The following is a 15186-nucleotide window of genomic DNA, read 5'->3' on the forward strand; positions in this document are numbered from 1 at the left end:
CTGCAGGAATACAAATTGCCAGTCTTTCGTGCATGTTCAGTATGTTCAAAAAAATGACTCACTAAATGACTCATCTCTAAGAATATCTTTCCACAAGTATCACACTTTAATGTTTTTGTTTCTTTGTGCTTTTTCTTGTGACGTCTCAATAAGTAATCGGCCTTGTATTCTTTACCACAGATATCACATCTGTGGGTCGGTCTGTTTTCCATATGAGTGAGAGAGTGACGTTGAAAACATGCAAGACGTATAAATGCTTTGCCACAGGTGAGACACTTGTGTGGTTTTTCACCTTTATGGATTAGGGAATGCTGACGAAGGCTTCCGGCATATGGAAACGTTTTACCACAAATTTCGCATTTGTATAGATCCCCTATATCTGAATTATGAGCCTTGTCTTTTTGATGTGTTCTGAGATGATCTCTTAAATGACAAGACGTACTACACTTCTTTCCACAAATATCACACTGGTATGGGTGTTCTCTTGTATGCGTTTTCACATGAGCTTGCAAAGTGGTTTCTTTACTAAATCCTTTTCTACAGACAGGACATTTGTAAGTCGTTCCTTCGCCGTGAGTGTCTCGGAGATGACTTCTGAGCCGTCTTTGGAGATGAAATGTCTTACCGCAAATGTGACACACACAATTTTTCTCATTTGTATGTGCTGTTATCATATGCTCTTTCAAGCGGTTAGAAAACTTAAAGGCTTCTCCACAGAGCTGACAACGAAATGGCTTTATTCCTTCATGAGAAAGAAGGTGATATTTTAGGCCAGCTTTGGTTATAAAAACCTTTCCCGCAGATTTTACAGGCGAACGGTTTCTGTTGGTTTTCAATTAATATTCTTCCTGTAGGGCCGCGTTGTCTCGAATGTTCGACTAAATGCTTTTGGAGACTTTGATGTAGCCTAAACGTCTTCCCACAGACATGGCACTTGTGCGCCTTCTTTTTGGCATGCAGTCGGAAATGTATCCGCAGTAACGAGAAATGAAGAAACCTTTTACCGCATACCTCACACGCGTTTCGCTTTATTTTTCTTGGATGCATGTTTTGGTGATTTCTCAGCAGTTGTGCTTTGCTAAATCTCATACCACATATATCACACTGGTGCGTCTTGTCCGTATGCAAATCAACATGTCTCTGAAGTTGTCCGAAATTTTGTAACTCCTTTCCACATACATCGCACTTGTAAATGTCGTCCGTATGGTGCGTCCGAGAGTGTAACTGGAGATTACTAAGCTGTACAAACCTTTGACTGCAGATATCACATTTGTAAGGCTGCTCTCCCGTATGATTCCGGAGATGCATACGAAGGATGGAGGAGAAGGAAAATGTTTTATCACATATGCTGCATTTGTAACGTTTTCTCGTTTGAATGAGCTATTCTCTCTCTGCATGTGAAGAGCTTTCGGGTTTCTGAATTCCTTACCGTAGGACTCATTTTTTCCATTCGCTTGGGCAGGACTGCAGGAATACAAATTGCCAGTCTTTCGTGCTTGTTCAGTATGTTCAAAAAAATGACTCACTAAATGACTCATCTCTAAGAATATCTTTCCACAAGTATCACACTTTAATGTTTTTGTTTCTTTGTGCTTTTTCTTGTGACGTCTCAATAAGTAATCGGCCTTGTATTCTTTACCACAGATATCACATCTGTGGGTCGGTCTGTTTTCCATATGAGTGAGAGAGTGACGTTGAAAACATGCAATACGTATAAATGCTTTGCCACAGGTGAGACACTTTGTGTGGTTTTTCACCTTTATGGATTAGGGAATGCTGACGAAGGCTTCCGGCATATGGAAACGTTTTACCACAAATTTCGCATTTGTATAGATCCCCTATATCTGAATTATGAGCCTTGTCTTTTTGATGTGTTCTGAGATGATCTCTTAAATGACCAGACGTACTACACTTCTTTCCACAAATATCACACTGGTATGGGTGTTCTCTTGTATGCGTTTTCACATGCACTTGCAAAGCGGTTTCTTTACTAAATCCTTTTCTACAGACAGGACATTTGTAAGTCGTTCCTTCGCCGTGAGTGTCTCGGAGATGACTTCTGAGCCGTCTTTGGAGATAAAATGTTTTACCGCAGATGTGACACACACAATTTTTCTCGTTTGTATGTGCTGTTATCATATGCTCATTCAAAAGGGTAGAAAGCTTAAATGTTTCTCCGCAGAGCTGACACAGAAATGGCTTTCTTCCTTCATGAGAAAAGAAGGTGATATTTTAGGCCATATTTGTTTGTAAAACCTTTCCCGCAGATTTTACACGCGAACGGTTTCTGTTGTTTATCAATTAATATGCTTCCTGTAGGGCCGCGATGTCCGAATGTTCGACTAAATGCTTTTGGAGACTTTGATGTAGACTAAACGTCTTCCCACAGACATGGCACTTGTGCGCCTTCTTTCTGGCATGCAGTCGGAAATGTATCCGCAGTAACGAGAAATGAAGAAACCTTTTACCGCATACCTCACACGCGTTTCGCTTTATTTTTCTTGGATGCATGTTTTGGTGATTTCTCAGCAGTTGTGCTTTGCTAAATCTCATACCACATATATCACACTGGTGCGTCTTGTCTGTATGCGAATCAACATGTCTCTGAAGTTGTCCGAAATTTTGTAACTCCTTTCCACATACATCGCACTTGTAAATGTCGTCCGCATGCTGCGTCCGAGAGTGTAACTGGAGATTACTAAGCTGTACAAACCTTTGACTGCAGATATCACATTTGTAAGGCTGCTCTCCCGTATGATTCCGGAGATGCATACGAAGGACGGAGGAGAAGGAAAATGTTTTATCACATATGCTGCATTTGTAACGTTTTCTCGTTGAATGAGTTATTCTCTCTCGCATGTGAAGAGCTTTCGGGTTTCTGAATTCCTTACCGCAAGACTCATTTTTTTCATTCGCTTGGGTAGGACTGCAGGAATACAAATTGCCAGTCTTTCGTGTTTGTTCAGTATGTTCAAAAAAATGACTCACTAAATGACTCATCTCTAAGAATATCTTTCCACAAGTATCACACTTTAATGTTTTTGTTTCTTTGTGCTTTTTCTTGTGACGTCTCAATAAGTAATCGGCCTTGTATTCTTTACCACAGATATCACATCTGTGGGTCGGTCTGTTTTCCATATGAGTGAGAGAGTGACGTTGAAAACATGCAATACGTATAAATGCTTTGCCACAGGTGAGACACTTGTGTGGTTTTTCACCTTTATGGATTAGGGAATGCAGACGAAGGCTTCCGGCATATGGAAACGTTTTACCACAAATTTCGCATTTGTATAGATCCCCTATATCTGAATTATGAGCCTTGTCTTTTTGATGTGTTCTGAGATGATCTCTTAAATGACCAGACGTACTACACTTCTTTCCACAAATATCACACTGGTATGGGTGTTCTCTTGTATGCGTTTTCACATGCACTTGCAAAGCGGTTTCTTTACTAAATCCTTTTCTACAGACAGGACATTTGTAAGTCGTTCCTTCGCCGTGAGTGTCTCGGAGATGACTTCTGAGCCGTCTTTGGAGATAAAATGTTTTACCGCAGATGTGACACACACAATTTTTCTCGTTTGTATGTGCTGTTATCATATGCTCATTCAAAAGGGTAGAAAGCTTAAATGTTTCTCCGCAGAGCTGACACAGAAATGGCTTTCTTCCTTCATGAGAAAGAAGGTGATATTTTAGGCCATATTTGTTTGTAAAACCTTTCCCGCAGATTTTACAGGCGAACGGTTTCTGTTGTTTATCAATTAATATGCTTCCTGTAGGGCCGCGATGTCTCGAATGTTCGACTAAATGCTTTTGGAGACTTTGATGTAGACTAAACGTCTTCCCACAGACATGGCACTTGTGCGCCTTCTTTTTGGCATGCAGTCGGAAATGTATCCGCAGTAACGAGAAATGAAGAAACCTTTTACCGCATACCTCACACGCGTTTCGCTTCATTTTTCTTGGATGCATGTTTTGGTGATTTCTCAGCAGTTGTGCTTTGCTAAATCTCATACCACATATATCACACTGGTGCGTCTTGTCCGTATGCGAATCAACATGTCTCTGAAGTTGTCCGAAATTTTGTAACTCCTTTCCACATACATCGCACTTGTAAATGTCGTCCGCATGCTGCGTCCGAGAGTGTAACTGGAGATTACTAAGCTGTACAAACCTTTGACTGCAGATATCACATTTGTAAGGCTGCTCTCCCGTATGATTCCGGAGATGCATACGAAGGACGGAGGAGAAGGAAAATGTTTTATCACATATGCTGCATTTGTAACGTTTTCTCGTTGAATGAGCTATTCTCTCTTGCATGTCGAGAGTTTTTGCGTTTTTGAATTCCTTACCACATGAGTCAAACTTTTTGTTTTCTTGGGTACGACTGCAGGAATACAAATTGCCAGTCTTTGGTGTATGTTCAAATGAATGGCTACGAAACTGACTCAACTCTGCAAACATTTTACCACAAGTTCCACATTTGAATTCATTCTCTCCTGCATGAGTCCCGTAGTGTTGATTTAATATAACTCGACGATTAAAACACTTGCCACATACCATACACTTGTGTTCATGGCTTCTTTTGTGATCAATTAACATTGTTGGTTTTCTAAATCTTTTACCGCAGACATCGCATTTGTAGATCTTTTCTATGTGTGTGACAGCGTGTTTCTGCAGCTGTTCCTCTTTTCTGAACTCCTTTCCACAGATCCTGCACATGTATTGTTTTGGTGCGTGAACCACCAAAGTATGGCTCCGTAAACTACTTAACTGGGTAAATGCCCTTCCACAAATATCACATTTTATCATATTCGTGCCTTGATGTGTCCTCTTGTGGCGCCTCAATAAGTAATCAGCCTTGCATTCTTTACCACAGATATCACATCTGTGGGTAGGTCTGTTTTCCATATGAGTGAGAGAGTGACGTTGAAAACATGCAATACGTATAAATGCTTTGCCACAGGTGAGACACTTGTGTGGTTTTTCACCTTTATGGATTAGGGAATGCTGACGAAGGCTTCCGGCATATGGAAACGTTTTACCACAAATATCGCATTTGTATAGATCCCCTATATCAGAACGATAAGCCTTGTATTCTTGATGTGTTCTGAGATGATCTCTTAAATGAGCTGACGAACAACATTTCTTTCCACAAATATCACACTGGTTGTTTGCTTTGTGCTTTTTCAGGTGTGTTTTCCAGGTGGTTGCCTTTCTAAATTCCTTCTTACAGATATGGCATTTGTAAGCCGTTCCTTCAAAGTTTGAAGACCTATCACATTCAGAATGATCCTCAGTGTGCGAAGGTTTACCACATTCAGAATGATCCTCAGTGTGCGAAGGTTTACCACATTCAGAATGATCCTCAGTGCGCGAAGGTTTACCACATTCAGAATGATCCTCAGTGTGCGAAGGTTTACCACATTCAGAATGATCCTCAGTGTGCGAAGGTTTACCACATTCCCCATGATCCTCAAAGTTTGAAGGTTTACCCAATTTTGTGTGATCGTCAGAAAAACTACAAATATCACACTGGGTGCGATGTTCCGTCTTATTTATCTTATTGGAAACCTTACCACAAACATTGCATTTAAAAGTCTCCTGTTTGCTTAGGTGTGTCCCCGACCCGATCATCCCTATTTCATCCAGTACGTGCACATTTTCGTGGTCTTCTTTGCTCATTGTCTTGGCCAAACTTTCATAAGTTGTTGTTTCGCTCATCACTTTTGTTTTTTCTTGGTATTCTAACTTTGCTCTTCGGTTTTCGTGCCACTAGACTGAAATCAGAGAACAAAATAAATTGATACAAAACCGTGACAAACAAAATTAACAGAAAAAGTTAGTATACATATTTTTTGTCTTAAACATCTATGTTTATCTTAAATTAGAACGAAATATTTAGAATTTATATTCTGATCTCATACACATGAACTAATGGAAGTACCCGATAGTCCAAATAACCTCCAAATAATTGCAACAGAATTTGTTTTCTGCTTTTTGGGTTGTAGGAGTTTAGTATTTCAATATGAAACAAGAGGTCCATGGGCCTTAACGATCATCTGACTATTGGCACAATACAACACCTCAAAGAATATGTAGTGGCAAACATTTAAGAATAGAGGAAGTTCATGTTCTGATATATTTGATGAATTAGACCATGAATGAAGGTTCCTTGATCCCAACCATGCTACAAGTCCAATATACATTCTCAATGATTTTCTACAAGAAATAGTTTAAATTGTTTAGCTTATTTGATTCCTGTGACCTTGAATAAAGGTCAAAGTCATTCATTTGAACAAACTTGGTAGCCCTTCATCCAAGCATGTCACAGGCCCAATATTAGGTCTCTAGTCATCTTACTTATTCACAAGAAGCAATTTAAAGATTTAACCTATTTGACCCCTGTGACCTTGAATGAAAGTCAAGGTCATTGATTTGAAAAACTTTAATATTAGTCCTTCATCCTAGCGTGTCACAGGCCAAAGATCAGGTCATATGCCTCTGAGTTATTCACAAGAAGCCATTTAAAGAGTTTAACCTATTTCACCCCTGTGACCTTGAATTAAGGTCAAGGTCAATGATTTGAACAAACTCGGTAGCCCTTCATCCTAGCATGTCACAGGCCCAATATCAGGTCTCTAGGTCTCTTAGTTATTCACAAGAAGTTGTTTAAAAATTTTAACCTATTTGACCCCTGCGACCTTAAATAAAAGTCAAGGTAATTCATTTGAACAAACTTGGTAGCCCTTCATCCAAGCATGTCACAGGCCCAATATGAGTACCCTGGGCCTTTCGGTTCTTGAGAAGGTGTTTAAAGATTTTAACCTTTTTGATCCCTGTGACCTTAAATGCACTTGGTAGCAATTCATCCCAGCATGACACAGACCCAATATAAGTATCCTGGGCCTTTTGGTTCTTGAAAAGAAGTCGTTTAAAGATTTTAGCCTAATTGACCCCTGTGATCTTGAATGAAAGTCAAGGTCATTCGTTTGAACAAACTAGCTAGGTAGTTCTTCATACCAGCATGTCACAGGCCCAATATGAGTACCCTGGGGCTTATGGTTCTTGAGAAGTTGTTTAAAGATTTTAGCCTATTTCACATCTCTGACCTTCAATTAAGGTCAAGGTCATTCATTTGAACAAACTTGGTAGCCCTTCATCCCGGCATGCCACAGGCCCAATATCAGGTATCTAGGCCTCTTAGTTATTCATAAGTCGTTTAAAAGATTTTATCCTAATTGACCCCTGTGACCTTGAATGAAGGTCAAGGTCATTAATTTGAACAAACTTAGTAGCCCTCTTCATTCTAACATGCTATAAGTCCAAAATGAGTACCCTGGGCCTTTTGGTTCTTGAGAAGAATTTGTTTAAAGATTTCAGCCCCAGTGACCTTGAATGAAGGTCAAGGACTTAGGTCATTCATTTGAACAAACTTGGTAGCCTTTCATACCAGCATGCTACAAGCCAAATATCAGTACCCTAGGCCTTTCGGTTATTGAAAAGAAGTCCTTTGAAGTCGGCTTTGTTTGTTTGATTATTTTAATGTCCTATTGACAGCCAGGGTCATGTAAGGCCCGACGGCGTACGGCACAGCGCGCAGCAGATCACGCACGTCGACGGGTCAGATGACATAAAAATACAGCAAAAATGAACTTGGACCTAAAACGGATACACCCTGCTGACCAGTGAATAAAGGGAGATAACTCTTAATGGTTTTAGAAAATTTGAAACAGTCACAAAATTGCTTTCTTTTTCTATTTGTTAACTCATAATTATGGTATTTTTCACTTTCACTCTTTCAATCTGATTTAAATTACATATTGAAACCCATTCCAGATAAATCTGACCAGAAGTAAAATATCTATAAGCAGTTCAATTTTGAACAATGAAAGGCTGTGATCTGGTCGGGAAAAAAAAATATTCACATCTGCAGGGCACCAGAAATTACCTCACAAAATTTCATGGCGATCCAATTTATAATTTCGGGGAAAATGGGTCGGACAAAGTCGTGGCAGGAAAAAGAAGAACCAGAAGAAGAAGAAGAAGAAGAAAAAGAAATGGAGCAAAAACAATAAGTTACCCCACTCGGTTGGGGGAACTTAACTATCAAAATTCAAGATGGCGGCATGTCGGCCATCATGCACATCAATCGGTCCCAATATGCATTACGCACAACTAGGGACCTAGGGGAACCTGCACATCAAAATTGGGACAAATCCCTTCAATACTTTCTGAGGGGCAATATCAAACTTTAACTATCAAAATTGAAGATGGCATCCTGTCGGTCATCTTGTTCACCGATCGGTTCCCAAAATACAAATATTCACAACTTGCTTCCATAGGGGACCTCCATATGAATTTGAGACAAAACTTTCTAAGAAATAGTGGTAATAAACTTTAACTATCAAAATCAAGATTGGCATCCTGTCAGCCACTTGTACTTTCTGAGAAATAATGGTAACAAACTTTAACTATCAAAATTCAAGATGGCGCCTGTCAGCCATCTTGTTCACCTATCGGTCACAAAATACAATATGCACAACTTGGGCCCTAGGGGACCTCCAATACATATAATTTGAGACAAATCCCTTGTACTTTCTGAGAAATAATGGTAACAAACTTCAACTATCAAAATTCAAGATGGCAGCCTGTCGGCCATCTTGTTCACCTATCGGTTCCCAAAATACAATATGCACAATTTTGGGCCCTAGGGGATCGGGACCTACATATTAAATTTGAGACAGGATCCCTTCAGTACTTTCTGAGAAATAGGGGTAACAAACTTCAACTATCAAAATTCAAGATGGCAGCCTGTCGGCCATCTTGTTCACCTATCGGTCCCAAAATACAATATGCACAATTTGGGCCCTAGGGGATCGGGACCTACATATTAAATTTGAGACAGGTCCCTTCAGTACTTTCTGAGAAATAGGGGTAACAAACTTCAACTATCAAAATTCAAGATGGCAGCCTGTCGGCCATCTTGTTCACTGATCGGTCCCAAAAAACAATATGCACAACTTGAGCCCTAGGGGATCCAGACCTACATATAAAATTTGAGACAGATCCATTCAGTACTTTCTGATAAATAGGGGTAACAAACTTCATCTACAAAAATTCAAGATGGCAGCCTGTCGGCCATCTTGTTCACCTATCGTTCAGTCCCAAAATACAATATGCACAATTTGGGCCCTAGGGGATCGAGACCTACATATAAAATTTGAGACAGGTCCCTTCAGTACTTTCTGAGAAATAGGGGTAACAAACTTCAACTATCAAAAATTCAAGATGGCAGCCTGTCGGCCATCTTGTTCACCTATCGGTCCCAAAATACAATATGCATAATTTGGGCCCTAGGGGATCGGGACCTACATATTAAATTTGAGGCAGGTCCCTTCAGTACTTTCTGAGAAATAGGGGTAACAAACTTCAACTATCAAAATTCAAGATGGCAGCCTGTCGGCCATCTTGTTCACCGATCGGTCCCAAAAAAACAATATGCACAACTTGAGCCCTAGGGGATCCAGACCTACATATAAAATTTGAGACAGATCCCTTCAGTACTTTCTGATAAATAGGGGTAGCAAACTTCATCTACAAAAATTCAAGATGGCGGCCTGTCGTCCAAATGAAAATCAGTCCTTACATTCAGTATACTGTATACACAGTCAAAATGAACTTATGTACACACTTTATAAGAACATTCTTTTGCAATTACTGTCCTAACTTTTGATTTCAATAATCATTAGCATTAATTACGTAAAAATTGAAATAGACATACACAATTCAAAATCGATCGAAAGTCGACATCAAAATAGGCGTTGTTCGTGATTTTTGGGAATACACCGAGGCACAGTCATAAGAGTCCCAACTGAACACTTACTAAAGTAAAACACGCCATCCATGGTGCATATGTATGTACAAATTCAATAGTGTTGGAAATCGGTTAAGATTTCATCATCGATGATCGAATAAAATCTGTTAGTGTCAATCGATTGATTTTCGATTATTAATCAGTTACATTTTCTTTACGAAAGTTCTTAGAATTGTTAATTATTTTTAACGATGGCATGAATTTTATTGATATCATTTATCAAAATTTCATTTTTGGACATACCTTTAACAATATATTTTAGCTCTTTTTTTTTAACCTTTTATGTTTTCAGTTACTTAAGATCACTGATGTTACCCAATAAAAGAACTATTAACAGAAATCTTGACAAAAAGCAGAAATACAATATAAATCTTCAAATTCAATTTAAAATTTAGATAAAGTTGACATTTTTAAAATTCAATATGAGTGAAACATATCATAGATGTAGGCCTACATGAAATATAAAGCTTCACCATATCGATGGCCACCATTAAAGCATTTTGTTTAGTTATTTCTGCATAGTTTTGTATCCTAATTTATTATCATATTGACTTAAGGCAGTGCAACTCTATACAAGCCTATATCTGTAAGTTTATTTTGATATCATATTTGTTTTAACAGTAGGTTTGGTAAGAAGTCATTGCTAAAGAGAGAAACAGCATAAACTCTGTACTCTCTAAGGGAAAATGAAAGTAGAATTCCCACTTCCTGTTTTGATACCGATCATCGATGTTGATACATCATAATCGATTAATCAAAATCCATTGTCTTTTCGATTAGACATTGACTATAATCGATCATCGGGACAACCCTAAAATACAATGTTTGTATTTTTGAATATCAAGGTTGGATTTATTTATAATATCAAGTAAAATGAACAAAGCAACTTTTAATTTTCATTGCGGAATGGTTTTATCGGTTCGATTTGCTCAGGCTTGCTGAGCGTACCTAAAAATGCTGTTTCACAGCGTCAAAAACTCCTTGCTTACGTTGAAAAAAATAATGATAAGACGACTAATAACTGTCGTACGTATTTTGACCTCGGATGTGACATATATATGAGCGTCCCTTTTGAAACTAACAACTAGTTGCCACCGAGGACACCACCCCTCGGAAAGTGTCAGTTCAGAGATGCTGACATCTATACTAGTCAGCCGATGGCTACTTACTCATACCTGTCAACTTTAAGGAATTGCATTGCATAAGAAAGCGTGCGAGCGAAATTTTCAACAGTCCTACTCAAACTGAGGCGCTACGCGTCCCTTATCATTATTACTAGTGATGTTTTAGCATAAACCCTATTTATCTATGGAAAATAGCACAGGATGGAAATATTACAATATTTAATGAATTAAAAAACTTAATATTCTTATATCCTATAAGTTAAAACTTATATCATCAAAGGCTTTTAACATGAAACTAGGGACCTCGGGAAACTGCACATGAAATTTGAGACAGATCACTTCACTGCTTTCTGAGAAATAGTGGTAACAAACTTCAATTGTCAAAATCCAAGATGGCGGCCTGTCGGTCATCTTGTTGATCAATTGGTCCCAAAATACAATATGCACAACTAGGGCCCTAAGGGAACCTACATATAAAATTTGAGAAAGATCTCTTCAGTACTTTCTCAGAAATAGCGGTAACAAGAAATGTTAACGGACGGAAGGACGGACCACGGACCACGGACAAAAAGCGATTTGAATAGCCCACCATCTAAAATAACATTTGTCGGTATTTATCAAGAGTAAAATCAGATGGAGAAAAGGTTCTGATAAAAAGGTTCTAATTTAATATATTCCTGTTGTGTCTGCAAAAATATTTAAATTACTGAAAGTAACCTTCTAAACAAACATCTGGCCTTTCAAATTTTTTTTTGTGATTAAAGCTATTAACCAGTTGGTGGCAGGACTTAATTAATACATTTGTGTAAGGTTGTGAATTATATGTAGTGAGCATTACTTCAGTAAACCTTTCGGTTAGTTCAAACAAAATTAAAAAAATATTGATGGACCAGATCGAATTATCCAAAAATTAAGCTTCAGGAAAAAAATAGTGAGTTCAAACTTTCTGATTGCTGATTTACCTCAAAGATAATATTCAATCAATTTCTCGTAAACAGGAGCATTTAATTTTTGAATTTATAATTAATTGCCATAGCGAATGCCGCATGCATATGTGCACGTGGACAAGGCCCCAAAACAGCACCCTTCACAATCGTGGCCTAGAATGTAGAAATCGAGGTGACTCGCTAACTTTATTCAAACCACAGAAAATATAGTTAGATCTTTGTTATATTTCGTAACAAATGTTAATTTTTTTTTTCCAGTTAAAAAAAAGTCTGGTTGCATTTACGAAACTGCTGTTGAAAATATTTGTTTACATTCAGTTCGTAAAATTAGGTCATAATTGCACTGTGACTGTCAGATTATCCAACACCCCATTGCACATATTGTCCACTTCTAAAATAAGACATGTTAATTGTAATTACTACCGTAGTTTTAAACTGATGAAAAGCTACGTATGATATCTATTGTTTAATTTACCAACAAGTGGATTGTTTGGGATGTAAAAAACAAACACTGCTAAAATGATTTACTCATGTTTTTAATGTTTAATATGCCTAAAAGCTAAATATCCATGGAAGATAAAAAATCCTTTGCAATCGTAATGGCCGCCATTTTGGATTATTGTAATAAAGGATTTGGATTGGTATACAATTTCAGGATTCCACAAATAATTACATTTTTTAATTGAAAAGGGTAATTTTTTTTTCAGAATTGTGTTGTGAAATTTATCTAACAAAAATATTAAAAATCAAAATTTATTACCAGTAAATAAATTTAAATGAAATTTCAAAGAATTTTTTTTTTCTTCTTCAGATTAAATTTCATTTTCACAGTTTGACTTGACGTTTTAATACACATTGGATTAATTAATTGAAAATCTGATATTCATGATAAGTTGTAGGCAGGAAACAGAACTATTTTATTGAGGGGGGGGGGGGGGGGGGAGGCCTTACGTAGATGTTCTAGTAATAATTAAGACAGCAGTGCCACTTCTTGCCTACATGTACATGTATATACGCTAGCCAAATTATATCGCAGAAGCATATGTTATGTTTGGATGTTGAGTTTCTTTGTAATTTGGATTACGGAAAGAAAATAAAAAATGGCATATTTTTGTAACTTCGGTACAAGAGAACTGTTATTGGAAAAAAATGGTAAGATAATGTTGTCCATATGTCATGTACGGTACAAAAATAGTAATTTTTATATTTCAAATATTTGGTCATTTCAGATCAATTTTATTTCAAATATAGGAAATTATTATAGTTGGTTTACATTCAAGATTTTGGAGCTAAGATTAGATAATTGGATTTGAATGGAGCTAAGATTAGATAATTGGATTTGAATAGTGTTCATTAGTCCAGGTTGACCAGTGACCAGTCTTGGCATGTAAAAGGGAGTCGACAGGTGACAAGCCCCTAAGGTTTAATTTGTAATTAGTAAAATAAACATGTCCATTTTATTTGGGTTCTATTGTACAATGTTGACCATAGGTATTTACTTTTAGGGCATGTTTGATTATCACAGTAATGTAGGATTTTTAGGGTAACCCCACCCACTAATTAATTGTATAGCCAATCAAAGTCTAACTTGGTAATTAATTGAAATATTGGGATAACGATATAGAGGTGTTAGTTAGTTGGAGGGAGAGAGTGGACCGAGAGTGAATGGAGGAGCTGGCCTGAGAGGACACATGGACATTTGACCAATTTATAGTATGGGCCAGCACCCCAATTTATATGTTGTAATATGTGTTTGAATGACAATAACGGACAATAAATTAAGAAGAGGAATTTTATGGTGTTTCGTTAATCATCAACAAATGAACAGTTCACCAAGTGCGTAGACCAACACGGAGGTTTCAGAAGGGTGTGGCTTATGCGATACCACGCTAATTCCCCAAACTGTATACAATACAGCCACATCTTGATGGACCTCCAAATTACAGAATTGGGGAAAATACCCAAAACCCCAGCAAACCACTTGGTGACACATATAATATCTAGGAATTCCATTACGTCACATATCAGTATATATATATATATATATATTTCCAGTATTATGTCATTTCAACAAGGCCTATTCTGTCTTTATATATTACAGAGTTAGCTCCCTTGCTGGCAGGTATCGATTGTTACGTCATTGTTTTGTGAGCGCAATTCACGTCGTTTTCTCCGAAAAGTATGACGATATGCTTGCAAACACATGACATCACAATCAATACCTACCTGCAAGTGCAGATAACTCTGTAATATGCAAATTTGGAATAGTAAAGTACCGAAACGAGAATCGATCATGTCCATCCGTGCAGGCTTATTTAATGTATATCCTGCAAGTTAACGTTGCCAAACTGTATCACTGTAGTTAGGTTTTCTACCCGTTCTGCCATTCGAGAGTGTTTACGATCATTTTATAATGAAGAAATGTGTGTTGGTAAATGTATTACAAAAAATGCACATGCATGTCTAACGTTTGGTAAAATGAAATGTCTAACGTTATTGCAGTAAATGTAATACAAAATGTTCACATTGACAGGTAGGCACACACAGGTAATCAACAGGTGTAACACACGGTCAACACTGTACATACGTGTAACTGTAATCTTAAACTTATTTTAGCAGCGTATGTATTATTCTGTAATTGACTTCGAGTGACTTTAATTACCTTTTCGTCATGTCGTCGTTTAGAAATCCCCTGGAAATTCCGGGCTATAAGTCATGATCAGCAGTCGTACGAGTCGTCGTACTGTGTTAAGTTATTTCCGGAACATACTAATAACCAGTCGTCCTAATAGACGAGTTTGTTCGCGCCAACACCGTATCAGATTTCGATGATCGGTTTTACAGAAATTAACTTAGTTTATCTGTTTCAAACTTAGTTTCTCGGAAGTCACAAACTAAGTTTTCTCTGTAGTTACAAACTTACTCTGTAGTTACAAACTTAGTTTCTCTGTAGTAACAAACTTAGTTTCTCTTTAAATTTAGTGTTCCGGTGGATCCGTTTTTTCAACGTTATACGATTTATGGAACACTGAGTAATTGATGAATGGATTTTACTTTGAATTAATTTGGCCTTTTATTTCGGATTATTTATATACTAGCTTAATTGATGGAATCGCGAAACAGCTGGCTCCAATTTGGCGGGAAAATGTGTCAAGTTCCGGGGAGTAAATAAAATATAGTTTCCACAATAACTTTAGCGTTTTTAATCCATTTATTTCATATATTTTTATTTTTTATA

At 37.5% G+C, this 15186-nt stretch overlaps 1 protein-coding gene and 1 pseudogene across 1 annotated transcript; both read right to left on the reverse strand.

The window, feature by feature from the left end:
- Positions 1–938: 938 nt before the first annotated feature.
- Positions 939–2232, reverse strand: LOC138305851 (zinc finger protein 596-like; annotated as a pseudogene).
- LOC138306790 (zinc finger protein 11-like) lies at positions 2217–14707 on the reverse strand. The gene is made up of 2 exons (XM_069247278.1): positions 14611–14707; positions 2217–5780 (listed from the first exon to the last, which is right to left on the reverse strand). Exon 2 carries the CDS (start codon positions 5722–5724, stop codon positions 2302–2304), a length of 3423 nt encoding a protein of 1140 aa, XP_069103379.1. The 5' UTR covers positions 5725–5780; positions 14611–14707; the 3' UTR covers positions 2217–2301.
- Positions 14708–15186: the final 479 nt, after the last annotated feature.

Source organism: Argopecten irradians, chromosome 13, assembly GCF_041381155.1.
Source record: "Argopecten irradians isolate NY chromosome 13, Ai_NY, whole genome shotgun sequence".
Classification (NCBI taxonomy): Eukaryota; Metazoa; Mollusca; class Bivalvia; order Pectinida; family Pectinidae; genus Argopecten; species Argopecten irradians.